The sequence below is a fragment of the Grampus griseus genome (genome assembly GCF_964374135.1).
Source record: "Grampus griseus genome assembly, chromosome: 19".
Classification (NCBI taxonomy): Eukaryota; Metazoa; Chordata; class Mammalia; order Artiodactyla; family Delphinidae; genus Grampus; species Grampus griseus.
In genome coordinates, this window is record NC_139013.1 from 1647444 (window position 1) to 1674192 (window position 26749).

General features: G+C 45.3%; 1 protein-coding gene and 1 long non-coding RNA gene across 2 annotated transcripts; one reads left to right on the top strand and one right to left on the bottom strand.

Annotated features, from left to right (window-relative positions):
- The first annotated feature begins 525 nt into the window (after positions 1–525).
- LOC309836561 lies at positions 526–18125 on the top strand. The gene is made up of 3 exons (XR_014298169.1): positions 526–935; positions 2270–2396; positions 18024–18125. It is a non-coding gene; the product is annotated as an uncharacterized lncRNA (long non-coding RNA).
- A 1292-nt stretch (positions 18126–19417) lies between these two features.
- LOC309836559 (uncharacterized protein) lies at positions 19418–26418 on the bottom strand. Its single transcript, XM_082676665.1, has 4 exons — positions 26185–26418; positions 24095–24133; positions 22151–22277; positions 19418–20813 (listed from the first exon to the last, which is right to left on the bottom strand). Exons 1-4 carry the CDS (start codon positions 26197–26199, stop codon positions 19432–19434), a joined length of 1563 nt encoding a protein of 520 aa, XP_082532791.1. The 5' UTR covers positions 26200–26418; the 3' UTR covers positions 19418–19431.
- Positions 26419–26749: the final 331 nt, after the last annotated feature.

Here is a 26749-nt window from a genome sequence, read left to right on the forward strand (position 1 = left end):
AGAACTTGCATTATTAGTAAGTTCACAGTGATGCTGACCCAATTTGGGTATGAACGAATTAGAGGTACATTTCATGTTTTTAAACGAAGACTGCACGAGAGAGGGATATTCATTGTTCAATTTAAATCTCAGTCCCCAAAACTCAAGAGAGGTGAAGCAGTTCTCCCAGGATGAAAGAATGCTCCACCTGCTGGAGACGGCGGAGGACGCGGCGTTGTCACAGGTGACCACGGAAATCTGGACGCGTCGCCTTTAAGAGGGGTTCTGGCCCTCCGCGACCAAATTCCTCCCCGATATTTCTCCCTCCACCAGACTCCGCACCGTTGTCGTGGAGAGCCGGAAAGTTGGTATGAGGACACAAACTCCTTTACCCAGAAGTCTGTGCCCGGCGCATCCGCGCTGCGCCAATGACAGTCCGGAAGATGGGCGTTTCCTGACGCCCTTGCCGGCAGAGGCGGGACTTCCGGTGTCGCGGCCGTGACGTCTTCTGCTTGCGCCAAGGCTGTCGGGAGTGGCTGAGGAGGTTGGCTGGGAGGCCTTGCTGGGGTCCGCCTTCCATGCGGCTCTTCGGAAGCGAACAGGGAAGGACAGTAGAAAGGATAGGATCTCCCTCCGCGTCGTTGTTAGGATCCATGGTCCCCGTCGTGTTACGGGCCGCCTTGCGCGGAGGTGCTGGCCGGGGCTGCGCTCTTCCCGAGGCCTTCTCACCCGCCCTCCGTCCTCGTCCGCTTCCGGAGGCGGCACCCTGAGCCTGAGCGCCTTTTTACAAGGGGGAGCCTGAGGCTCTGAGTGCGATAGTCGTCCCGAGGCCACTCCGCCCAGTGTGGGGTGGGGGTTCGGCTGCTTCCGCAGAGCCCGCTCCAGTCGCCAGTTTCTCGACCCGGTTCTGCTCAGAGGATCCCATGGCGGCCGCGGCGCTTATGGACCGAGCTCAGGTGAGTGGAGGGTCCCTCAAGCCCTCACCGCTTCAGGTGTAGGGGATGGTGTGTTCTAGAGCTTTCAGCACTTCGCCTTCATCGCTCCCTTCTCTTGAGTATAAAGGCGGTGAAGGGCGGTCCTTGACGGTGGATATGTGGCGAGGTTCCCTTTCCCAGTGTTGATGGGGTGAGGCGTGAAATGGCTTCCAAGGCCCAGGAGCCAACTGGTACGAACACTTGGAGGTGAGAATGAATTAGGAGTGTTCAGGAAACCGCAGGTTTATGTTATGTTTGGTGAGAATAGAGAGCAGGCAGTCAGGAATCAGGCCTAGAATGGCAGCCTGAGGAGCTGGGCCTCTTTTCTGGTGGTGGCGGGAGCCATGGAAGGTGTGTAACAGAGAAGGGAAGTGATCTGACATAGGTGTTAACAGGCTTCCTCTTGTAGCAGAGTGGAAAGATTGGGGAAGCCTGAGGGTGGGCAGGGAGACCAGGGTGGAGTCTACTGCAACAGTCCAGGTGAGTGTTGATGGTGGGTGGACCAGAGTGGTGGCAGTGGAGGTTAGAGAGGTGTATGGATTTTGTATATGTTTTAAAACTAGGGTCGTTGGAGATTTTCTGATGAGACATAGTGAGATTCTGGGACTCTTCACCTGCCCTGTCCCCTGCACTTGAGTCTGGGAGCTTTAACGGAGGGGTCCTTTCTAGCTCAGCATCCTAAATTTAGATCGAGAGTTATATGAAGAGGTTCCTGCTTCTTGCAGCCAATAGGATGAGGACTGGAAGAGTGTATTAGACCCAGGAACAGCATGTGTAAATGCTTGGAGGTAAGGTTGAGTTGGGAGTCCTTAGGCACCTGGGTGGCAGTGGTGCCTGTCATAAAGACATATGAGTACTTCCTGGATACTGTATGCAGAGTGACTTCAGGAGTGGAGGTTGCCTTGGAGGTGCATATGGTGTGGATCAGAAGGTTGTCAGTGTTAATGGGTTGTGGTCCCGATATGACGAAGGTGGTTCAGAGTGATGTACATGTTGGGAGCAGTGTGGACTGATGGCCTCAAAGTTGTGTCTGGGAGGCATGTTCTGGAGGATGCCAGCTGGAGAGTGTTTGGTGCCCCTCATGCAAGGCCCATAGCTTCCATAATATATTAATATATCTGCTCAGATGCCTGGTTCTGTTCTGGGCTGCACACAGCGATCAGAGAGACAGGAGAGAGAAGGCAATAGTGGTGTTAAGGTCTAGTATCGCCTCTGAATTGGGCAGCTGGGGAGGATAGGGACAAGGGGGTGGGTAGGTTAATGGGTAGACTGGGGACTCCTGTTGTGTGTGAGCTCAACTGTCCCCTTTGTGGCAGGGCTGTGTGACCTTTGAGGATGTACTTGTGTACTTCTCCCGGGAGGAGTGGGAGCTCCTTGAGGAAGTTCAGAGACTCCTGTACCGTGATGTGATGCTGGAGAACTTTGCACTTGTTGCCTCGCTGGGTAAGTCCCTGTTTCAGTTATCTATTGGTACATGGCAAATTACTCCAAAAGTTAGTGACTTAAAACAATTAAAATGCGTTATGTAACTTTCAGTGTACCAGGAACCTCGCTTGTCACAGCTTACCTGGGTGCTTTTGGCTCAGGGTCTCTCACGAGGTTTCAGTCAAGCTGTCAGCCAAACCTGTGTTCTCATCTGAAGGCCATTCTCGGGAAGAATCCACTTACAAACTCACTCATGTTTTGTGTTTCCAAGATGTAATTTCTTGCGGCTTGTTGAACTGTGAGCGTTAGTTCCTCACTGGCTGTTGGTCAGAGGCCTCCCTCGGTTCCTTGTCATGGTGGCCTTTCTGTAGTGCACCTCATAACATGGAAAGTGCCTTCTCTGAGCAAGTGTGCAAGAGAGAACGTCCAGGATGATGGCTGGTCTTTTTCTAACCTGACCTGTAGAAAATGATCCCATCATTTTTGCCCTGTTCTGTTCCTTAGAAATGGGTCAATCAGTCCAGCCTATGGTCAAGGGAAGCGGCCTACACAGGGGCAGGAATACTGGGAGGTAGGCATTCTTGGGGGCCATCGGAGAGGCTGCCTTCCACAGGCCCTCATGCCCACTCCAGTGTCCTTGGGGTTTGCTTTCTCCCCACTTCCCTTGGGGCAGCTCTTTCAGTCCAGCCAGATCAGTGACTCTTCTCCTTCCCTTCTTTGTTTCCCAGAGTAGGTGCTGTGGGTGCCAAGGCTGGGCCGTGTGTGGTGTCCCCTCCCTTGCTGAGCAGTCCCGACACCTATGCCCAAAGCCTTTCAGGATCGGGTTAGGAGTTCAGGGCTCTTTCACTCTGCTTCACAGATTCTGTCTGGCTTGGGCACTTCCATGTCCATAATGCCTCTGTGTCCATGTTCTGCCCCCATCTTCTGGCTGAGATTTCCTGGTGCATGACTATGCCAGGAATTGTAGGTACTGACATGGTCACTGCTTGTGGAAGACACAGGGATGTTCCGCCGAATCCTCCTTCGGGTTTTTTTGTCTTTTTTTTTTTTTTAACATTTTCTATTTTTTGTGGGATGGGTCTGTCTAGGTCACTCATCTGCTCTATGTTTTGTTTTGTTTTTTCTTGCAGTATAGTTGATTCATAATGTTGTGTTAGTTTCCCCTATGTTTTGTTTTGTTTTTTTTACAACCTCCATCTTCCGGATCCCATGTAGTTGCCCAGGTAGAGAGGGGCAGGAAGCCCCGGGTGCCTGACAGGGAGCCCTGACTCCAGCCACAGTGAGAGAGGCCATAGAGGGCCTTGCCCTGCTGCATGGGAGCTGAAAGAGAGCCATCTTAGGGCTGAGTTCACATCATACTGAACCTGCTTTGTGTTCACCAGTGTTTTCTTGCCAAGGCACATAGCAGTACCTCACTTCTCCCTTTCCTTCCCCATTCTTGGCACTTGACGTTTCTCTTCTGTCTTCCATCCCTTTGTTGTTTCCCCACCTCTCTGGCCTCTGTGTCTCTCACTCATTCTCCTCTTCTCCGTCCACATTGCTCTGCAACATTGGCTACTATAATGTGTCATGAGTTGTGCACATATCCGTATGTAGTCCTTAAGAACCAGCTACTTACTTGCAATCAGATTTTCCTGGGGTTGGACGCAGCCTTCTGCACAGAGCTCACCTGACACCAGCAGCTGAGGCCCTGCTGAAACCCTTTTGTAGAGGAGTGAGTTGGAGACCTTGCCTCTACTTCTGGTACTGTCCACCATCACTGTGTCTTAACCCAGCGTTAGAGTTCCTCCATACTGTGACGTTTAGAGGCCCAGGACTGACAATGGATGCTTCCTCACCCTGATCCTGGCTCCCTCATCTTGTCAAAAGCCAGTGGACTCATTCATTGGTGTGTCACACATACATATGTGATGGAGTTGCTGCTTCCCACCAAAATCAACATGTCCTTCACTAGCATTTCTTTGCTTTCAGGTTGTTGGTGTGAATCAGACAATGAGGAGGCCCCTTCTGAGCAGAGCATTCTTGTAGGAGTATCAGAGGTCAGGACTCCTGAGTCATGTCCATTTATCCAGAAAGCCCACCCATGTGAGATATGTGACCCACTCTTGAAAGACATTTTGCACCTGGCTGAACACCAGAGATCATGCCCTGCACAGAAACAGTACACATGTGACCCCTGTGGGCGAGGATTCCTGTTCAGTGAAAACTTTTATCAGCCTCAGAAGCAATATAGTGGGAAGAATCCCATCAGAAGGGATGATGATGGGGCCTTACTTGTGAAGAGCTGTGCTGTCCACATGTTAGGGAGACGTTTTACTTGCAGGGAGGAAGGGATGGACTTGCCAGATAGCTCTGGCCTCTTCCAGCACCAAAGTACTCACAATGGAATGAGTCCATGCAGAAGGGCTGAGTTCATGGAGCCTTTTCCACAAAGCTCCAGACTCGGGCGACACCAGGGAGACCATGATGAACTGATGCTTCTTAATTGCAGTGACAATGGGAAAGCCTTCCTGAACACCTTCACTCTCCATGACAACCAGATAACTCAGGCTGAAGTGCGAGCTTTTAGGTGCCTACCATGTGGAGATCTGTCCAAGGAGAATTCGGCTCTTACTCATCACAATAAAATTCATAGTGGAGAAATTTCACATGTGTGTAAGGAGTGTAGAAAGGCCTTCATTCACCTGTCTCACCTAAAAACCCACCAGAAATTTCACACTGGAAAACGACAGTATACATGCAGTGAATGTGGAAAAGCTTATAGCAGAAGCTCCCACCTTGTTCAGCACCAAAGAATTCACACTGGAGAAAGGCCTTATGAGTGCGGCGAATGTGGAAAAGCTTTTAGCCGCAAAAACACGCTTGTTCAGCACCAGAGAGTTCACACTGGAGAAAGGTCTTATGACTGCAGTGAATGTGGAAAAGCCTACAGCAGAAGCTCCCACCTTGTGCAGCACCAGAGAGTTCACACTGGAGAAAGGCCTTATGAGTGCAGTGAATGTGGGAAATTCTTTAGCCAAAGCTCTCACCTTATTGAGCACTGGAGAATTCACACTGGGGCAAGGCCTTACGAGTGCATAGAATGTGGAAAATTCTTTAGCCATAACTCCAGCCTCATTAAACATAGGAGAGTCCACACAGGAGCAAGGTCTTATGTGTGTGGCAAATGTGGGAAGGCTTTTGGCTGCAAAGACACACTTGTTCAGCACCAGATAATTCACACTGGAGCAAGGCCTTATGAGTGCAGCAAGTGTGGAAAGGCCTTCAGCCGTAAAGACACGCTAGTACAGCACCAGAAAATCCACACCGGAGAAAGGCCTTATGAGTGTAGCGAATGTGGAAAATTCTTTAGCCATAGCTACAACCTCATTGTGCATCAGAGAATTCACACTGGAGCGAAGCCTTTTGAGTGCAGTGAATGTGGGAAATGCTTTAGCCACAACTCCAGCCTCATTCTACACCAGAGGGTTCACAGTGGGGTAAGGCCTTATGTGTGTAGTGAATGTGGGAAAGCCTACATTAGTAGCTCCCACCTTGTTCAGCACAAGAAAGTCCACACTGGAGCAAGGCCTTATGAGTGCAGTGAATGTGGGAAATTCTTTAGCCACAACTCTAGCCTCATCCTTCACCAGAGGGTTCACACTGGAGAGAAGCCTTACATGTGCAGTGAATGTGGGAAAGCCTATAGCAGAAACTCCCATCTTGTTCGGCACCAGAAAGTTCACACTGGTGAAGGGCCTCATGAATGCAACATCTTTGGTGGCCCTTTAGCTGCATCTGTTACACTTGTTTAGCAGCCAGAAGGTTCACGCTAGAGAAAGGCCTTATGAATGCAGAAAATGTGCTGTATCCTTGTTCAAGGTATTAGGACTCACACCAGAGAAGAGCTCTGTGAGTGCCCTTTGTGAGGGAGCCAGCAGGTCAACCTTGTACAATCGTACATCCACCCTGGGGAGATTCCCGATAAGTACCACATAGGTGAGAAGCTCTCATGAGGTGCATTGCACTTCCTCAACTGTCCAGGGCTCTTGACAGTTATATCACTGCCAGTGCCTGTGGTGGAAGCCATCTCATTGGTGTTAAGTTTCCACAGTGTCTGTCAGTTACTCCAATATGCTCAGGAAAGGTGGAGCCCTGTGCTGTCTCTCCTGATCCCTCTAGGGGATCGTGAATGTTCTGAGTGTATTGAAGATCCTCATTTCCTTCCCCATGACGGGGTTCTGAGTGACCATGATCTATCTCTGGCCGAAAGGATCTGAACTGGAATCTGCTGGTGATTACCAGACAAGATTTCCTTGACAATGTTGACTGTAACATGATAGCTGTGACTTATTTATCCTGCTTTCAAGTCACCCAACTTTGGAACTCCCTGCCCCATGCTACTCTGGTTTGTGCAGTGATAAAGGCCTGCTGTGGCAGCTTTTACTCTTGGGAGGTCAGTTCATTGTGTCTAATGGATTGAAAAAAAAATGGGTTTCGCCAGCCTGAAGGGAGGAACACCTATTGTTGGCACCAACTTTATGTGCCTCAGAAGGAACAGTAGGATGGCAGAGAATACCTCTCAGTCTAGTTTGGCCTAGTTTGCATTGTTGCCCAAGGCTTGCTAGAAAAGTCTGAAGAGCTTTGTGCACCTAATCCTGTGGCTTAGAAGTCAGGATTTCCTGTGAGCCCAGAGTTCATTCTGAGGAGGGCACAGTTGGTGTGGAAATCTCCAGTGCTTGTGGAAGCAACATGAATTGGGTCCTTTTTTCCTAGGGAATGTCCCATATTCCCCATCACTTTTGAGGGATTTCTGTCTCCTGGACCTGTACAGGAGCCAGTCCTTGATGTCCAGAATCCCATAGGCAAGTATCATTGACTGGAAGTCTTTAGCCTTTTAGGGCAATATGAGAATCATAGTTGGTATAGAAACGCTGAGATACTGGAGTGAGGATGACTGTGGCTAGTGAGAGGATGTGTGCCTATTCTAACGGAGGCATCTGTAAATGTCCATGTGATTTTGGCTGTATGGCATGAATGGTACAGAAATTCTAAGGACCTTCAGATATCTGAGTCTTCTGTGGCCAACGGACTGTCACAATAGATAATCTAAAGGTTTGCAGATTTCTGTACCTCCCTCGGCTGTTGATGTTATGGCCATCACAGGCACAGGTAGGAACCCCAGCACTGACAAAAGGGAGATCCAGGGATCGGGCTTGTCTGACCCAGCCAACATTCCTAGTGACAGTAGTGGATGTGGACTTCATTGCTCTCCAGTTTTTGCTGATATTGAAGAAGGGCTTATCCCCCTAAATTGTGGGGAGAGGGATATGGTTGAACCAGAACAGTTGCCAGATGTGACTTTCCAAGAGGAATGGTAAATACGGATTTTTATGGGGAACATTGAGTTCTTAACATCTTTATTGAGGTATTGTGACATGAAATAAAATGAATATATGTAAAGTGTAAAACGTGTTATGTTTCACCATGTGTGTATATACTGATGAGACCATACAACCAAGATAATGGAGATATCCCACACAACCTAAATATTCCTTGTGTCCCTTTATAATCCTTTCCTTCCAGTCCTTTCTAACCCCCTTTCTCACAATTCACAAGTAATAGCAAGCACTTTCTAGTATTTCATATAAACAGAATCCTATGGTATATACTTTCTGGGAAGTGGGACTCTGGCATTTTTCACTAACTATAACTATTTTGAGATTAATCCATCTTGTTGCATGTATCAGTTGTTCGTTTGTATTGTTGAGAATTATTCCATTGTATAGATATACCACATTTGTTTTTTATCTATTCACCTGTTAGTGGATGTTTAGGTTGTTTCCAATTTTTGGCTGTTACAAATAAAGCTCCAATGAAGATTTGTGTATAAGGTATTACTGAATAACATTCCATTGTATGGCTATACCACAGTTTGTTTATCCATTCACTGACTGAGGGGCATCTTGATTGCTTCCAAGTTTTGGCACTTATCAATAAACCTGCATTATGCATTGTGTGTAGGTTTTGTGTGGGTATAAGTTTTCAATTTGTTTGGGTTCAAGCCAAGGAGCATGATTTACTGGGTCATATAGTAAGAGTATGTTTAGTTTTGTAAGAAACTCTCTTCCAAAGTGGCTGTCATTCTGCACTCCCACCAGCAATGGGTGAGTGTTCCTGTTGCTCCATATCCTCATCAGCATTTGATGTCAGTGTTTTGGACTTTTGCCATTCACATAGGTGTGTAGTAATAGTATATTGTTGTTGCTTTCACTTGCAGTTCCCTAATAATATATGATGAATATCTTCATATTCTTCTCTTTTTAATAAGCTTTTGATGGCTAGCTTTTTTTGGCTGCATCAGGTCTTAGTTGCAGCACGTGGGATCCTTTGTGGTGGCATGCACGTTCTTCGTTGTGATGCATAGGCTTCTCTCTAGTTGTGGCGTGTGGGTTTTCTCTGTCTAGTTGTGGCATGCGGGCTCCAGGGTGCATGGGCTCTGTAGTTTGCAGCACACGGGCTCTCTCATTGAGGTGCGTGAGCTCAGCTGTGGCGTGCAGGCTTAGTTGCCCTGTGGCATGTGGGATCTTAGTTCCCCGACCAGGGATCGAACCCATGTTCCCTGCATTGGAAGGCAGATTCTTTATCACTGGACCACCAGGGAAGTCCCTCTTCATATTCTTTTAACAGTGTCTTGCAGAGCAGAAATTTTAAATTTTAGTCAAGTCCAGATTACTATGTTTTTCTTTCATGGATTGTGTTTTTGGTGTTGCATCTAAAAAGTGATTGCTAAACCCAAGGTAACTTACATTGTCTCCTATGTTATCTTCGAGGTGCTTTATAGTTTTGAGAAAATATTTGTAAAAGGTATAAGATGTGTGTCTGGATCACTTTTTTTTTGGCTGTGCTGCACAGTTTGTGGGATCTTAGTTCCCCTACCAGGTATCAAACCCATGCCCCCTGCAGTGGAAATGGAGCCCTAACCACTGGACCACCAGGGAATTCCCTAGGTCACTTTTTTATTGTTTCTTTATTTATTTTATAAACAGGATACATAATTTATTACCTATTTTACTATCTCTTAGCATTTTTTTTAATTAATTAATTTTATTTTGGCTCACTGGGGCTTCACTGTGGCGTACAGGCTTCTCTAGTTGCAGTGCGCAGGCGCACTTGCGGTATGTGGGATCTTTATGTGTATAAAGATCTTTATCTTTATGTTCCCCTACTGGAGCCCCTGCATTGGGAGCATGGAGTCTTTTTTCTTTTTTTTTAAATAAATGTATTTATTTATTTATATTTTTGTCTTCATTAGGTCTTCAGTGATGCGTGCAGGCTTTCTCTAGTTGTGGCTAGCGGGGGTTACTCTTCATTGCAGTGTGGAGGCTTCTCATTGTGGTGGTTTCTCTTGTTGTGGAGCATAGGCTGTAGGCGCACTGGCTTCAGTAGCTGTGGCACACAGGCTCAGTAGTTATGGCTCACGGGCTCTAGAGTGCAGGATCAGTAGTTATGGCACACGGGCTTAGTTGCACTGTGGCATGTGGGATCTTCTTGGACCAGGGCTCGACCCCACGACCCCTGCATTGGCAGGTGGCGTCTTAACCACTGCACCACCAGGGAAGTCCCTGGATCACTTTTTAAAGTCCATTTGTTGAAAAGACTTTTTTCTCCATTCCTTTTCCTTTGTTCCCTTTTCAAAAACCACTTGAATGTATTTGTGTTCGTCTATTTCTACACTCTCCATTCCAGTTTTTTCATTTATTGAGATAATAATCGTGTGGCTGTGTGTGGGGGTCTTATTGTCTTTTATTTTATTATATGGTTTATTCCATTAATTGATATTCAGATGTTAAGCCAACATTGCATTTCCTGGGACAAATCCCCCAGATCACGTTGTATACTCCTTTGTGTATGTTGCTGAGACAGTTTTCTGATATTTTGTTGATGTATTTTATATCTATATAGATGAGTGATAATGGCTTTGTAGATTTGGGGATTTTAAAAAAATATTTAATTATTTATTTGGTTGCACCAGGTCTTAGTTGCAACAGGCAGGCTCCTTAGTTGCAGCTCACGGGCTCCTTAGTTGTGGCATGTGAACTCTTAGTTGTGGCATGAATGTGAGATCTAGTTCCCTGACCAGGAATCAAACCTGGGCTCCCTGCATTGGGGGTGTGGAGTCTTAACCACTGCACCACCAGGGGAGTTCCTACATCAATTTTTATATGTAGCATTTTTATCTTCATCTAGTTCAAAATATTTATGTTTTTTAAATTTCCCTTGTAATTTCTCCTTTTACCCATAGGATAATTAGCAACGTGTAGTTTAGTAAGTCTTTTTCTATTAAATTTACAGGGATGGTATCACAGAGCAGGAGGAATGCTTGTGATTTTTCAGTCAATGGTCCAAGTGTTACTGTTGAAATGGGGAAAATCTGTGAGTTATTTGAAGTAACTTGGTTTTTCTTCATAAGATGGGAGATGCTTTTTTCCAGTTTCTCTTCTATTGACAGTATTTACAAGTGTCCTTTTCAATAGGTGGTTGGTTGGGATGTGGGCCCCATAGTCCCTGCTGATCTGCAAGGACACATGTTTTCTTCAGATCCTGTCTTGTAAATATGAGCTGCCAGGCTTTGTAGTTCAAAAGGGGCTAATTATTCTTTTTTTAAATTATTATTTATTTACTTTATTTATTTTTGGCTGCATCAGGTCTTCAGTTGTGGCACGCGTGGGATCTTCGTTGAGGCGCACGGGCTCAGTAGTTTTGGCACGCGGGATCTTAGTTCCCTGACCAGGGATCGAACCCGCATCCCCTGCATTGTATGGCGGATTATTTACCACTGGAACACCAGGGATGTCCCAGGGCTAATTATTCCAAGTTCTATTTTTGAATTAAGTCTCCACCTTCACATTTAACACCATTGGCAAAATGACATGAAACAGCTGCTCTTAACATCAGCACCTCTGTGACTCCCAACTGTTGAAATTAGGAATTCTTTCTAGTCTGTCTGAAAATCTCCTATAGTTTAAAAATATTTTTGTTTTAATGATTAAATTACTATACAGTCGATTTTTCCTGGTCATGGACCACCAGACAAGAGACTCATAAATCATAGGCATCCTTATTCCTGAAACTATGATTAAGAAATGTCACCAGATGATTAAACCCAGCTTCTTTGTTCCTCCCCTCTAAAACCCCACAACTCAAAGACCCAATTGCAGTGGGTGTCAGACTTGTCTCCCACTCCCTTGATTGGTGCCCTGCAACAAACTCTTACTTTGCTGCAAACACTCAATGTCAGTTTGGCTTTTGCTCAGTTACAGTAGGGGGTCTGAGCAAAAGGGAAAGAGTAGGGGGAGAGGTGCTAAGGAGAGAGATCAGAAGGATAAGGGGGTGGGAGCACTGGATGTGGGAGGCTACTGCAGGACAAAGAGAGGGTGGATTTACAGGGGAATGAGTCTACTTTTTTCCTGCTGAAGTTTGTCGACTTGCTCATTAGTTTTGGCCAAAAAATCTTTTAGTGATGTAACTTTTTAAACTTTTTTTTTTCATGTGTATTTATTTTTGGCTGTGTTGGGTCTTTGTTTCTGTGCGAGGGCTTTCTCCAGTTGTGGCAAGTGGGGGCCATTCTTCATCGCGGTGTGCGGGCCTCTCACTATCGCGGCCTCTCATTGTGGAGCATAAGCTCCAGACGCGCAGGCTCAGTAGTTGTGGCTCACGGGCACAGTTGCTCTGCGGCATGTGGGATCTTCCCAGACCAGGGCTCGAACCCGTGTCCCCTGCATTGGCAGGCAGATTCTCAACCACTGCACCACCAGAGAAGCCTTAGGGATGTAACTTTTATTTCAGAATTTAATTTGGAGTCCTCTGCATACTAAGAAAAAATACTATCCATTGGGCCTGAGAACTCTTATTTCCTTTATTTTCAAAGGTGTCTTTCAAATTAACCCTTTTGTTCAAATCAAGTGTCCCCCAGAGTGGCCATTGAAGGCCCAAATCATCCTTAGGATAGTTATGCTATTCAGAAACACAGGCACACAGGACTTCTCTGTGTGATCCAGACAGCCCAGGAAAAAAAAACCCCAAAAACAAAAAACATAACTCAAAGGACATCAAAAACAGTATGAAAAGGAATGGCATGATCCACCAAGTATCTCAAACAACAGGGAACTAACAATAAAATCCAGGTGTCAAACTGAGAACGAAAAGCCACGAAACTCAACACAGAGCAGAGTTTAGACCTACTGCTGACTTACCATGTCTTCAAGGACTCAAGTTGACCTTGAGCAGCAAGGCACAAGGGACATATGTGGGTACTGCAGCTGGTGGAAGGCTGGGGTCTGCGGTGACAGGCAGTGCAGACGGTATCTCAGTGGGACTTCCACAATAAACATAATAGGTTGTAACATAGCTTCTACAGTGGATATATCCAGTTTATCTTGTTCCTTTTGTCCACTGAACATTGATTAGTGAGACACAGGCTCAACAGTAGTGTGAGCTGGAGGACTGATGATACTCAGTGTGGAAGCTCCTTACAACTTCTCCTATTACTATTTTACCTTCTTAATCTGAATTTGTCTTAAAAATTATTTTTTCACTTGCTTTGACACTAGTTGAGGAAATCATACATCTCTCATGCTTAACAGTTAGTAACCTGTCCATCATTTTCAATTTTAATGAACAACTGCGTATCATACAAAGACCTCGGAGAGGACTTTTACCACATTTAGTGAATATCCACTCTTCAGGAAATTCATCACAAAATTTACATTTGCATTTTCCATTTCTGTATTCAGTATATGTAAAATATAGATAACAGCAAGTTCAGCAAGAATAGAAAATATTGCCTTTTCAATCTCACGTGTGTATCAGTTTGTCACAAGTCCAAACTCATAACTGTCATAAGTTTTAACAGGTTGAACCGTTGAAAGGTTTGCAAACTTGTGAACTAACAGTGAATTGAACTTGGTATCTGACTCAACAACAAAAAAAGGAAATTCCTGTTTGCCTGCCTGTAAGGGAGAGTTCTAATTGTCAGGCAGTCACCTCAAAAAAAGCCAGAGCAGTTCTCATATGAGTTTTTGGGAAGTCTGGCATTCAGGAATCGGCAGACTTTCAGAAACAGGCATATTTAAGGATTGAAACCTATCCATAAAGGAGAGCGAATTATCACATGTCATTTCCTGCCAAGATAGCTTGTGACCTTCTAACCTTCGAAGCCTGGGTACGAAGGGGGCATCCCACTCGAGAGACAAAGGTTTGGGATTCCATGATCCCATCTCCTTGATGGGAACTGATTTATCAAGTAACCTGAAATTGCAGCAACACTGAATGCACAGGGAGTTGAAATCATCTCTGAAAAATACTTGAAATGAATATTACAGAAAGTTATTAACAGTGATTATGTAGTTACTCAATTAAATTAGGAAAAATAGTTCTAGAGGGCTTCCCTGGTAGTGCAGTGGTTAAGAATCCGCCTGCCAATGCAGGGGACACGGGTTCGAGCCCTGGTCCGGGAAGATCCCACATGCTGCAAAGCAACTAAGCCCGTGCACCACAACTACTCAGCCTGTGCTCTAGAGCCCGTGAGCCACAACTACTGAGCCCGTGTGCCACAACTACTGAAGCCTGTGCACCTAGAGCCGGTGCTCTGCAACAAGAGAAGCCACGACAATGAGAAGCCCGCGCAGTGCAATGAAGAGTAGCCCCCACTCACTGCAACTAGAGAAAGCCCGTGCACAGCAACGAGACCCAACACAGCCATAAATAAATAAATAAATAAATAAATAAATAAATAAATAAATAAATAAATAAATAAATAAATAAAAACTGAATACATATCAAAATGTGGAGTAAGAAATATGTGTTGGTCACTGGATGGGACACCATCACTGGCTCTATGACTGAAGCCCACGCCTTTAGCCCATGCTCCACAACAAGAAGCCACCACAATGAGAAGCCCATGCACCACAATGAAGAGTAGCTTGCTGCAACTAGAGAAAGCCCACGAGTAGCAACAAAGACCCAAGCAGCCAAAAAAAAAAAAAATAGTTCTAGAGAAACATATCTGTTACAGGTGAAAGAAAGTTAAAGAAAGTTAAGCTCAGTAGCTAGTTTATTACAGTGAAAGGATACAGATTAAAAGCAGTAAAGGAAGATGGCACTATAGGACAGAGTCCAAGTGGGACCACATTGCCAGGTTCCAGTTGCCCCCTCGCTTAAGTCTCACAGCATCAATTTGTGACAGCACACATGGAGTACTGTTACCAGGGAACCTCACACAAGCCTTGGTGTTGTCCAGGGTTCTTTTGGAGTATCTGTCACACACAGGGACACCTGTGTGGCTGACCTTACTCTCTAGCTTCTCCAAATGTCAAACTGATACAGAGACCTAAGGCCCCCCCACCATAAATCACAGTATTAGCATAAACTGCCTAGCACAACCCAAGGACCAGGTAAATAAAGACACTTTTATTAGTGAATGTATCAAGAGCTTGGAGATTGTCTCGCAGGAGTTGGACAAGTAAGTGCCACACATTTCTTTGGAATGAATAGACTGGACAACTCAGGCCTGTGATGTCATCCTTTACACAAGTCAAGTGAAAATACTCAAAACTTGTCCCTTCGGAATTCTTTTACATTTTATCCTAATCTATGTTCTCAGTGTTATTTATGGGTATCTGTATAATGGAAACAGACTGTAATGGTGTGCTACTTCACATCTTCCCAAGTCCACACTGGGTGACTTTGAAACCATGCCCCATAGGGTTAACAGAAGCTGGTGAGTAACAGAAATCCTTGAGTTTGTCTTACAGAACCACAGATAATGGAACAGCTTGTCAAAACCCCTCTGCTTGTAAACTGCCTTCACTGATTAAGTTTGTTTTAGCTTTTTTCTCTCTTTAGTTGCATATGCTCCAAGCTTCATATGGCCTAAGTAATATCACAAGACTCCCTAACAACCCCTGTAAATAACACCTCTGATGTATGGATCACTATAGTAAAGGGAGCCCCAGTTGTTTTTGTTTTTGTTTTTGGCTGTCTTGGGTCTTTGTTGCTGCATGCGGGCTTTCTCTACTTGTGGCGAGCAGGGACTACTCATCGTTGTGGTGCACCAGCTTCTCATTGCAGTGGCTTCTCATTGCAGAGCACGGGCTCTAGGTGCATTGGTTTAATTGCTCCACATCGTGTGGGATCCTCCCGGACCAGGGCTTGAACCCGTGTTCCCTGCATTGGCAGGCAGATTCTTTTTTTTTTTTTTTTTGCGGTACGTGGGCCTCTCACTGTTGTGGCCTCTCCCGTTGCGGAGCACAGGCTCCGGACGCGCAGGCTCAGCAGTCATGGCTCACGGGCCCAGCCTCTCCGCGGCATGTGGGATCTTCCCAGACCGGGGCACGAACCCGTGTCCCCTGCATTGGCAGGTGGACTCTCAACCACTGTGCCACAAGGGAAGCCCGGCAAGCAGATTCTTAACCACTGTGCCACCAGGGAAGTCCACCCAGTTGTTATTTTAGGAACTTAAGAGTCAGCTCTTACACACTTTGAGCTAGTTAAGACTGATTGTAACTACCAACCCGTAAAATTTGGCCTGCACAAGTGTTCAGTGAATGCCCTTTGGACATCAGATGGCCAAAAACTCCACCCTCAGATCATGCAAAGTGACTATTTCTGAACATGCATCCCATGAAGAAACATGTAATGCAGATACATCCGCACACACCAATCACCTCACATTTTCTCACACCCTATCACCTTTCCCCACACCTAAGACCACCTTGTGTCTTTATCCCATAAATAACTCAAGGACCCCAACTCCAGGGAGGTGGATCTCAGGCTTGCTCTCCTGTCTCCTCCATTGGCTGCCCTGTGAATGAATTTTTTCTCTCCAGCAAACCTTGGTGTCTCAGTGTTTGGCTTGTGCACCTCTGGAAATGCTACCTGGTTTGGTAACAACCTCATGTTCACAACTTGAAATTGCCACAGTTGGAGTATGTGTACCAGGGAAATTGGCAAACACTACAACCAAGGGTCGATTCATTGTTTTATTACTTGTCTAGACTTAAGAAAGTAACGGGGCTTCCCTGGTGGTGCAGTGGTTGATAATCTGCATGCCAATGCAGGGGACACGGGTTCAAGCTCTGGTCCAGGAAGATGTCACATTCCACAGAACTAAGCCCATGTGCCACAACTACTGAACCTGTGCTCTAGAGGCCATGAGCTACAACTACTGAAGCCTGCATGACTAGAACCTGTGCTCCGCAGCGAGAGAAGCCACCGCAATGAGAAGCCTGCACACCGCAACGAAGAGCAGCCCCCGCTCGCTGCAACTAGAGAAAGCCCGGTCCCACCAACGAAGATTCAACCCAGCCAAAAATCAATTTAAAAAAAAAAGTAATGGAGAATAAGTTAATGGGGACTGTACGCTGGGAATAGCACAAACATTCCACCCAGCAAAGTAACTTCAGAAAACTCAAGTTCTAACACATTTCTTTTATTGTCTTCTTAGTTATTATAAAAAGGGAAATATCAGCCAACATTCACTACCAGTTGGAAAATAACTACTGTGAACATCTAAGATACACAGCTGGCAAATGAACACATTAAAAATGTTCAACATGATGAACCATTAGGGAAATGTCATCAGACCACAGTAAGATAACTCTACACACTTTTAAAACAGGTTAATATTTAATACATTTAATATAACAACCAAGTACAGGTGAAGGATATAGGGGAACTTGAATCCTCCCATACAATTAATGGGAATGCAAAAGGGTCCAGTCATTCACTTTAGAAGATGAAACCATATATTTATATAAAGAATTTTATGTACATTCATAATAAGATTATCTGTGATAGCCAAACCAGAAACAAACCACAAAACCCCATCATTTAACAGATGAATGGATAAACAATCAAAGGGTGGTATATCCAAACAGTGTATTTTTCAGGAATTAAAACAATAAACTATTATGGAATTCCCTAGTGGTCAAGTGGTTAGGACTCCGTGCTTTCACTGCTCAGGGCCTGGGTTCAGTCCCTGGTCAGGGAACTAAGATCCCACAAGCCTTGTGGCATGGCAAAAAGAAAAAAAAACAGAACTATTCACATCAGCAACTTGGATGATTCTCAAGATAATCATGCACCATGAAAGAAAAAGGCAAATACAAAAGTAAACACATTAAGATTCCAATGATATTAAAACTCTAGAAAACATTAACTAATTGAATGTGAAAGAAAGTCAACAGTAGTTGCCTGGGAGCCCATGGAGAGATGTCAAGGTAGATATGGAACTGATGGATGTTTGTTATTATAATGATGGTTGTGATTTTACACATACTAAAACTTACCAAGCTGTACATTTTAAGTATATTCAGTTGAGTGCCTACCAACGATATAGCTCGATTAAGTTTTAATAAAAATTGGCTTCACATAAAAATCTGAATCTCCTTTTTGGAAAAGTAGAACTCTGGAAACCAACACATCAACTCCATCAACTCTTCTTGTCTCATGGGAGGGACTGTCACAGTAGCAATAAAGACACCTGTCTTTATAGCAATGAAAGGTGTTTCTACTTGAGTTATCCAGGACCTCTTCCCGAGTCATAAAAATAACATGCCAGGATTACACGATTTTCCCCTTCCTCATTTTTTCTTTTCACTGCAGCAACGGCCTTGAGATAAACAATTTGGAGATGCTGTGGGATCCTAAAACCTTTACAGTATTCAGTCTGACACTGACTTGGACCTCAGGAGAAGAGAAACAGCCCTGTACCTCCTAAGGATTTCTGCAAAAACTTTATCCTTTATGGCCATAATCCCAGTACATTTGTGAATGCAACTTTATTTTTTATTTTCCTAAAGATCCCAAATTACAGCAATTTGTCTTTTTATCAGAGTACAGTTGCTTTACTGGATGCAGCTTTAGAAAAGGCTCATCCCTACTTGTTTTCTTGTCTCTCACTTCCTACTAATTCCCTGAGTGTTTCTGTACCAAATATGGTTCCCACCTAATGTCTGTAATCTAACGCTCAGCAACACCAGCCTACGACGTTGTGGACATTATGGCTTATGGCTCTTTTCCAGCTGGACTTAGAGAACTTCTTCTCTAGAACAGTACAGGGGGTATGATGTGACATCCTCTGTGAAAAAGAGAACAACTCATGCTGCTCCAAAAAACACTGGTGGGGCTTCCCTGGTGGCGCAGTGGTTGAGAGTCTGCCTGCTGATGCAGGGGACACGGGTTCGTGCCCCAGTCCGGGAAGATCCCACATGCTGCAGAGCGGCTGGGCCCGTGAGCCATGGCCGCTGAGCCTGTGCGTCCGGAGCCTGTGCTCCACAATGGGAGAGGCCACAACAGTGAGAGGCCCACGTACGACACAAAAAGAAAGAAAGAAACAAACAAAAAAACACTGGTGGTTCTCACAACTCTCCTCTTCTAAGGGTGATGTAAGGACCCACCAAAAATTCTGATATCCAGGTCACAACATTATTCCCACAAAGCCCTGCAGGAGGCCTTGGACAGCAATGCAAATTAGACACAAACTGCAATGAAAACTATTCTCTGCCATGATACTATCCCCACTGAGGTATACAAAATTCCCAAACAGGTGACATAGAGCTAGAAAAATCCATCCGGAGTATGACATGAAATAATGCCACTGAAAAAGGTAACCCTCTGTAAGCCACCAGCAGAACCCAGACTGGGTCACCTTGGTCAAAGCTGGTTAAGTCCATGGCCTAGTCAGTTAGACACAAGAGAATGGTAACACCCAAGTGCTCAGGCTACTCATGCTTCCCTCCACAGGATGCGAGAAAACAGAGGTCTACCTACCCTGATTACACTGAGGTGACTGCCACTTGGTAGAAGTAAGATGATTTTTACCACAGAAACTCACACTAACGTTAGTCTGGCAAGGGCCCTGCACAGGTTAGAAAGTAGAGTGTAGCTCCTTAAAAGCTTCCTCTGAACCTGGTACTCAGAGGCAATCTACACACTAGGGCTGTTCAGATGTATGGCATTCAACTTCCAGTTGATGACTCCCTCACAGAGCCTATTCAGTATGATGTATTAACTAAGGAGACAGCTCATTCACTGCTCTCCTCATCTCATTTGAAGGCCTTTCTCCAGTATGAACTTTCTGGTGACGAATGAGGTTAGACCTTCGGCTGAAAGCTTTCCTACATTCACTGCACTCAAAGGGTCTGTCTGGGCTGTGAAGTTTCTGGTGCTCAGTCAGAGCAGACCTTTGACTGAAGACTTTTCCACATTTGCTACACTCAAGAGGCCTCTCTGTAGTGTGAACTTTTCGGTGTTGAGTAAGTTGGGTGTTTTGGCTAAAGAATTCTCCACATTCAGTGCACTCATATGGCCTTTCTCCAGTGTGAATTCTCTGGTGTTGAGTGAGGCCAAAGCTTTGGCTAAAAAGTTTCCCACATTCAATGCATTTATAAGGCCTTACTCCAGTGTGAACTCTCTGGTGCTTAATGAGAGTAGAGCTTTGGCTAAAAAGTTTCCCACATTCACTGCATTCATATGGCCGTTCACCAGTGTGGATTCTCTGATGTTTAATGAGGCTGGGACTTTGGTTAAAGAATTTCCCACATTCACTGCACTCATAAGGCCTTGTGCCTGTGTGAACTCGCCGGTGTTTAATTAGGTTGGAGTTGGACGTAAAGAATTTTCCACATTCGTTGCATTTATAAGGCCGTGATCCAGTGTGAATTCTCTGATGTTCACTGAGGCTGGAGCTTTGGCTAAAGAATTTGCCACATTCACTACACTCATAAGGCCTTTCTCCAGTGTGAATTCGCTGATGCCGAACAAGTGTGGGTTTGTTGCTAAAAGCCTTCCCACATTCCCTGCACTCATAAGGCCTTTCTCCAGTGTGGACTCTCTGGTGCTGAATAAGTATGTGTTTATAGCTGAAGGTTTTCCCACATTCAATGCATTCATAAGGCCTCTCTCCAGTGTGGACTCTCTGGTGCTGAGCAAGCCTGTACTTGCGGCAGAAGGCTTTACCACATTCACTGCACTTATAGTGCCGTTGTTCATTGTGAAAGGCTTCCACACATTCGGCGTCCTTTTGTGGAGTGACCTGGTGCTGGAGAAGGCTAGAGCTACCAGGGAAATTCTTCCCAGCCTCCTGGCATGTGGAAGACTTCTTGGATGCATGGACTATGTGGCTGTTCATAAAGGCCTTACCCACATCTCTTCTAAAGAGGTTCTTTCCACTGTGCTGGTGAAATTTCACACTTGACCCACACAGTTTCTGGCCAGGGTTTGTTCTGAGGTCCTCAGCTAGATGCAAACCACCTTCTAAGTCTGGGCTACACCTCTCCCAGGGATAGGCCTCCTGGGTGGACAGGTTTGTCTTTGAAGTATTTATTCGTGGCACTTCTACAAAAACATTCTGTTCAGAAGGTGTCTCCTTGACCTCTGCTCCATGCCAACAACCTGAAAGCACAGACATATGTATGAACTTCATGTAGATTTTGGTAGAAGGAGGCAGCCCCATCACAAATATCAAATATGTGTCTGACATACCAAGGAAATAATCCATGGGACTGTTTTCAGGACAAGGGAGCTGGGGGCAGGTAAAGAAAGCGCAGCTGTGCAGGACTGTGCCTCCCCACGTCACAGGACAGGGAGGACTCACCAGGCAAAAGGCACAAGGATGGGGTGGAGCACACGGAGGAGCTGGGGTCCACAACTCACTCCTCCAGGAATGGTTTTCACCAGGGCCTTGGTTGCTGGTGACACATGTGTGCTGTATGGAAAGCTGTGTCCAGGCCCAGGAAAATCCGATTGTCACTGAGTAGCTGGTGTTCAAGGACTATTTTGAGGATAGGTGCAGAACTCATGACACGTTAAGTGTAGGCCAATACTGAAAAGCACAGAGGAGTGAGGATGGAGAGGACCAATGCAGAATGGAAGACAGAGAAGTGAGGGATAATCCTGGGTTCGAAGTCAGAGTAGATATGACAGAAGAAGTAAAGTGTCAAGAATGGGTAGGAAAGATAGAAATGAGGTACACAGTCACTGTCCTTGGCACCAAAACAGTGCTAGGCACAGGACATGTTCCTGATATGACTTGACTCCAACCATAATATCACATCCTTCCCCTGATGCCAATCACCAGACCCAGGTTCACTTTGAGCCCCTCATGTTGTGCCTGGAGTCATGTCCACTCTGTCAAGTACCCAGGGTTCTCCTCTCAGCTTCACTTGTACAACATGCGACCTAGAAAATGCAAGTCCTAAGGGAAAGACAGGACAGGTGAGCGGTCAACACTGGCCCACAAGGGCAATCAATTCCAAAACAATCTAAGGAAAGAAAAACAGTATCACATATTGAATCTTTGAGGAGAATATCACAGCAACAGCCAGGTGGACCCCACAAAAAGTGACCATGTCGGGTCCGAGCATTTCCTGGTACTGTCAGGCCCCAGAAAATGACAGCCAGAAAAGGGCAGAACATGGAGTACAGAGGTGGCATGGGTCTACAGTCAACTTAGCAGGGAGTGGCTGAGACTAATGAAACCCACTGGACTAATTCCAAGTCATCTGACACAGAAAATCTTCACTGAAAAAACTTCAGAGCACTTGGCATTAGGTCTACTTGTGAAAGGAGGTCATATACACACTTAGCCTTAGCACCGACAGCACAGATGACAGGGAAGCAGTAATAGAGATGTGCACACTGTCTAGCTGTGAAAAAACAGACTTGCCTTTGGAAAAAAGGGGAAAGGCAGAGGCCTGCCCAGGATGCTGGGATAGGTGTGAGGGCCTTACCCAATGATGCAACAAGTGCAAAGGTCTCCAGCATGACATCATGGTACAGGAATCTCTGGGCCTCATCAAGAAGCCTCCATTCCTCCTGGGAAAAGTACACAGCCACGTCCTCAAAGGTCACAGAGCCCTGTGATGACAGGGACAGATGTCTCCATAAGCAGCCTCTCTCCCCAGGACCCCATAAGTACCCCTAACCCATACTCACTCTGGGTTCATCATCCTCCCCAGCTCCCTAACTCAGAGGGCACTGGTACTGAATAACTCTTTGTGCTTCCTTGAGCACTAGGTACAACTCTCAGCAGCAACAGGCAGGTGGACAGATAGATGCCATCTAAGCTGTGGACCTGGTATGCAGGACACCCTCCCTCTCTCGCGCGACAACAGCCTGAGAGTCCCCAGGATCACGTTACCTAGACACAAACAAACTTGGGCTCATTGTCCTCTCAAACTCCTTGTATGAGGGCCCTGGGGCAACGTGGTCACAAACCTTCCCCACATGCGTATTACTCACTGGCTAACTCCTCATACATCTGATCCCCATCACCACCACCCGGCCCACAAAATTGGCATGTCTCCTGCCTCCTCACATATCCTCTGCACATGGCATCAGAAAGTGCCTGCCAATGCAACTGGATCCCACCGTACCCCATCTCTCCACTGGTGGTTCCCCAGCCCTGTTCTGAAGGCTTCCCCAGCAGGCCTTGTTCCTGACTTTAACCTCAGTCAAAACATGCAGATCTAAATACCCCTGGTCTGGTTCCACTTCTGTATTCCTCACTATGTCTCTTCACCAATTAGAACCTTTAAACACCCATTTAAAATCCACACCCACTTGACACACCTAAGGTAAACTCATCTGACACTGTGACAGAAACTCCCCAAGTTCCACCACAAAAGTCTGGTGAGTGCATAGGAGGAGAAATAACAGCAGCCTGACTTCACTATCACTTCACCTCCATTTCTGCTTTCCCTTTGCATCAATTTCACAGCCACTCTCCCATAAAAACCTGGGCCACCTCGTGGACTTTCACCACCCCCTTCTGTGTCACTGATGATCAGTCCTGTTCCTTGAATGTCTTTGTGACACCCACAGCCCCCCTTTCCTCCCTTGTCCCCTAATGCATCCTGAACCCTCCCCAGCACTCTAGATCTGCATGTTCAGCTGTCCACTTGTCTCCTATACTTGGGAGTCACTGAAACAGCTGAAACTCAACATGGCCAAAACCCAAATCCTAATACTCTCGGTAAAAAGGACTCCTACCACTGACTTCTGCATCTCAGTTTGATGGTACTTCCACACTCCCAGATGCAAAGGGAAAAAACTCTGGAGTCATCTGTGATCCCTCTACCTTAGAAAATCTGGTCAGTCCCTACTTTAAAAGCAAATCCAGAAGCCAAGTGTTTCTCCTACCTCCACATCCACCCACCCTGTCAGCCACAACCAATGCTTATCTGGATGACTGCAACAGCCTCCTTGATAATCTCCTTGTCTTCCTCTCCCCCAGTCTGTTCTGCATTCTGCACCCAGGGGTAGCCTTTTAAATCCTAAGTAAGATCATTTTTCTCCTCTGTTCCAAATATACCATGGCTGCTATCACTCTCAGAACAGACTTCTGAGAGTACCATTCTAGGTGCAACTTCTCAAAGTACCACTCTAGGCCTGACTCTGGCCCCCTTGCTCTCCATCCTCACCAGACATTAATAGAGACCTAGAAGTCCTAGAACACTCCCATCTCACTCTCATCCCCAAGCATTTGTACATACTAACCCCTGTACCTAAGACAACCTTTCACATCTCAGTCCACTGGCTGCCAAAAATGAGTATCTGTCCATATAACCTCTGGCCTGGACTTAGAAACCTGGGCTTACGGTTTCTCTAGGGTCTTGAGATACCAAGGCCAGGAAGGGTGGCAGCAAAAGAGTTCCAGGACACCTGACACTCACCAGTGCAGTGTCCATAAGTGGTTCTGCTGAGTGTGGAACCTGTGGGAAGAGCAGGGCCATGTAACTTTAATTCCCATCAGCAACATAGACGAAAAAGAAGATTAATGAGTGAACCGTTTAATACTGAAGTCAAAGATAAATGCTCAAGGGAAAAATAAAGCATGTAAAAGAGGGCAGAAAAATGTTATAGAGTTGTGCCATAAAGTCACATGGATAACTTGAGAAAAGGCTTCCCAGAAGTGGGACAAAAAGGTGAAAATCCTCTCTGTCAGAGTCATGCCTGGTGTGTTTGAGCAGCACCCACGAGGATGGTGTGACTGAAGCCCAGTAAGCCAGAAGAATAAGGGATCGTGTTGGCGAGGAAGTGGTGTTGGCAGGTCATATAGCACTATTAAAGCCCTGAGCAACAAATATCAAAATTTAGTCTCATTTTACGTACAGGTCTGTTTCTTACACTTCCAGACACTTCCATTTGTTTCCCTTTTTCTATCTGTTTGTCCCTTGCCTATATCATATTTTTCTCTTCCCATAGCTTGTAGCTGGCCCTAACAGGTGGCCAGGAGTTCTTATACTTCCTTTTCAAATTTTACTCTGGTTATATTAAAAATTATTGTTTTATATAAAATCCCAGCTTACATAATCCATAGATTAAATTCTGATTTGAAATTACTATAACATTGTATAGTATAATTTAAGAATATGTACTTTTAATACTTATCCATATTCTTTGGTGTTAAATTTTCCATAAATATTCAGATTATCTGTAATTTCCTACATGCTTTTCTCTCTGGTGGAAGAGAACAGAACCACCATTTTTCTGACTATGCATTCAAAATGAATCTCTGATAAAGGGGTTGTTCCTAGAATCAGTAAAAGTGCTTGGCCTCCAGCAGTTGGGGTTAACTGGACCTCATTTTGGACTCTTTAAACTTAAGAGAAAGGAAATAAGATATAGGACCTAGCCTCTATTCCATCCTCATAGACATGGAAATATCTTCTTGAGCTCTTAATATCCTGCTAGGGTTTCGAAGCATTATGACTTTTTATCCTTACAATGATTCTTTTCAGCCCTCTTAAAACAAGTATTTTAACAAAATATTTTAATCATTTTCTCTTACAAGATCACCAGAGGAAAATTATTTAACAGTAAAATAAATATTAGTGGAAGAGCACAATCTCTTAAAACACGAAAACCCTCTGTGTGTGTGCAGACAGTAAAAAAGTAAGTTTATGTAAGGCATAAGTGTGTGTCAAAATATAATTATGAAATAGTTTAAGTATAATTTTCATTCAAAGAACTAAGTTAAAATTAGTAACACAGAGCAAAACAAGATGAGTAAGTGGAAATGTTAATTTAAATACAATAAAAATTTTAACACATAAACTAGACAGATGTGTGCTTTATATACTCCAGAACACATTCCAAGTATGGCTACAGTACTAGTGCTTATAGATACAGAAAGCAAACCGAAAAAAAAAAAAAAAACCCAAACAAAAAACCATAGGCAAAAAAAGGCTTTCAACAGGAAAACGTACAGACATTTTACTCATGTATTCATATCTACAGAATACTACACAAAAAGGAAAATAGATACCCTGCATGAAAAACATGCGTAAGGTCACACCATATTGTGCAAATGAAGAAAAACACATCATAATACTTATACGATTCCATTAATTAAGTTTTAAAACAAGCGACCGGAACTAAACTACAGCCATCGAATATTTTCCACATAGTTGGCAAAACTATCAAGAAAAGCAAGGAAACGCTTACTTTAAACAACAGACAATACTTTAACTTTTGAGGGATGGGTATAATTGTTTTGAAGGACCCCACTGGCGGCTTCTGGGATCGCATTTTTTGACTTCAGCGCTTAACAGATACTAATTTTAGAGCTGCTTATTCAACTGTATGTATAAGTTCTGTGCAATTTTTCTCCACGCAGGTCATTATTTTAAAATTCGGAAAACCAAGGTTTGGGGGCACGAATAAATATAAACATAGGACACGCGTAAGAAAAAATTGGTAAGATCAGAAACAGTGCAGAATGAGAAGAGTTGGGGGAGGGCTCTGAGGGCGCAGCGTTTACCTGAATTGGACCCATCAGCGCTGCCGCCGCCAAGGGAGTCTGTGTGCGAAGGTGGGGCCCGGGCACTGCAGCCCCCGTCCCGGCCCCGCAACAGAGTCAGGCTGGATGGCGCCCACGCCGAGCCTTAGACCGCCTCAGAGCTGCCTCAGAGCAGCTGGCACAGCAGCTTCCTAGTTCCTTGATCTCGGGCTAGACCAGCGTCCTCAACCTCACCACCAGTGAACAGATCCGTGTTTACAAAATGTCGCCGATCCACGCCGGAAGGCCCGCCCAAACGCCGCCCTCCAGAACGGAAGTGCCTCTTCCCGAGTCTTCATTGGTCCAGTGCCCCTGACGCGCGGCGCAGTGCTTTCAGGGTAATGTAGTTCACAACGCTCCCGTCCCCGGCAAGAGGCGGTGACCCCCAACCTCCAGAGAAATGTTCCGCCTCACACGGAGGGTTGCTGGGAAGTACAAAGGCTGTGAGCACGGGGCGGGGTTTCACGTTTCTTAAAGGGGACGCACCCAGATTTCCTTGAAATGTAGTCTGTGCTGATCACAGAGAGGTACAGTGACAATAATATTT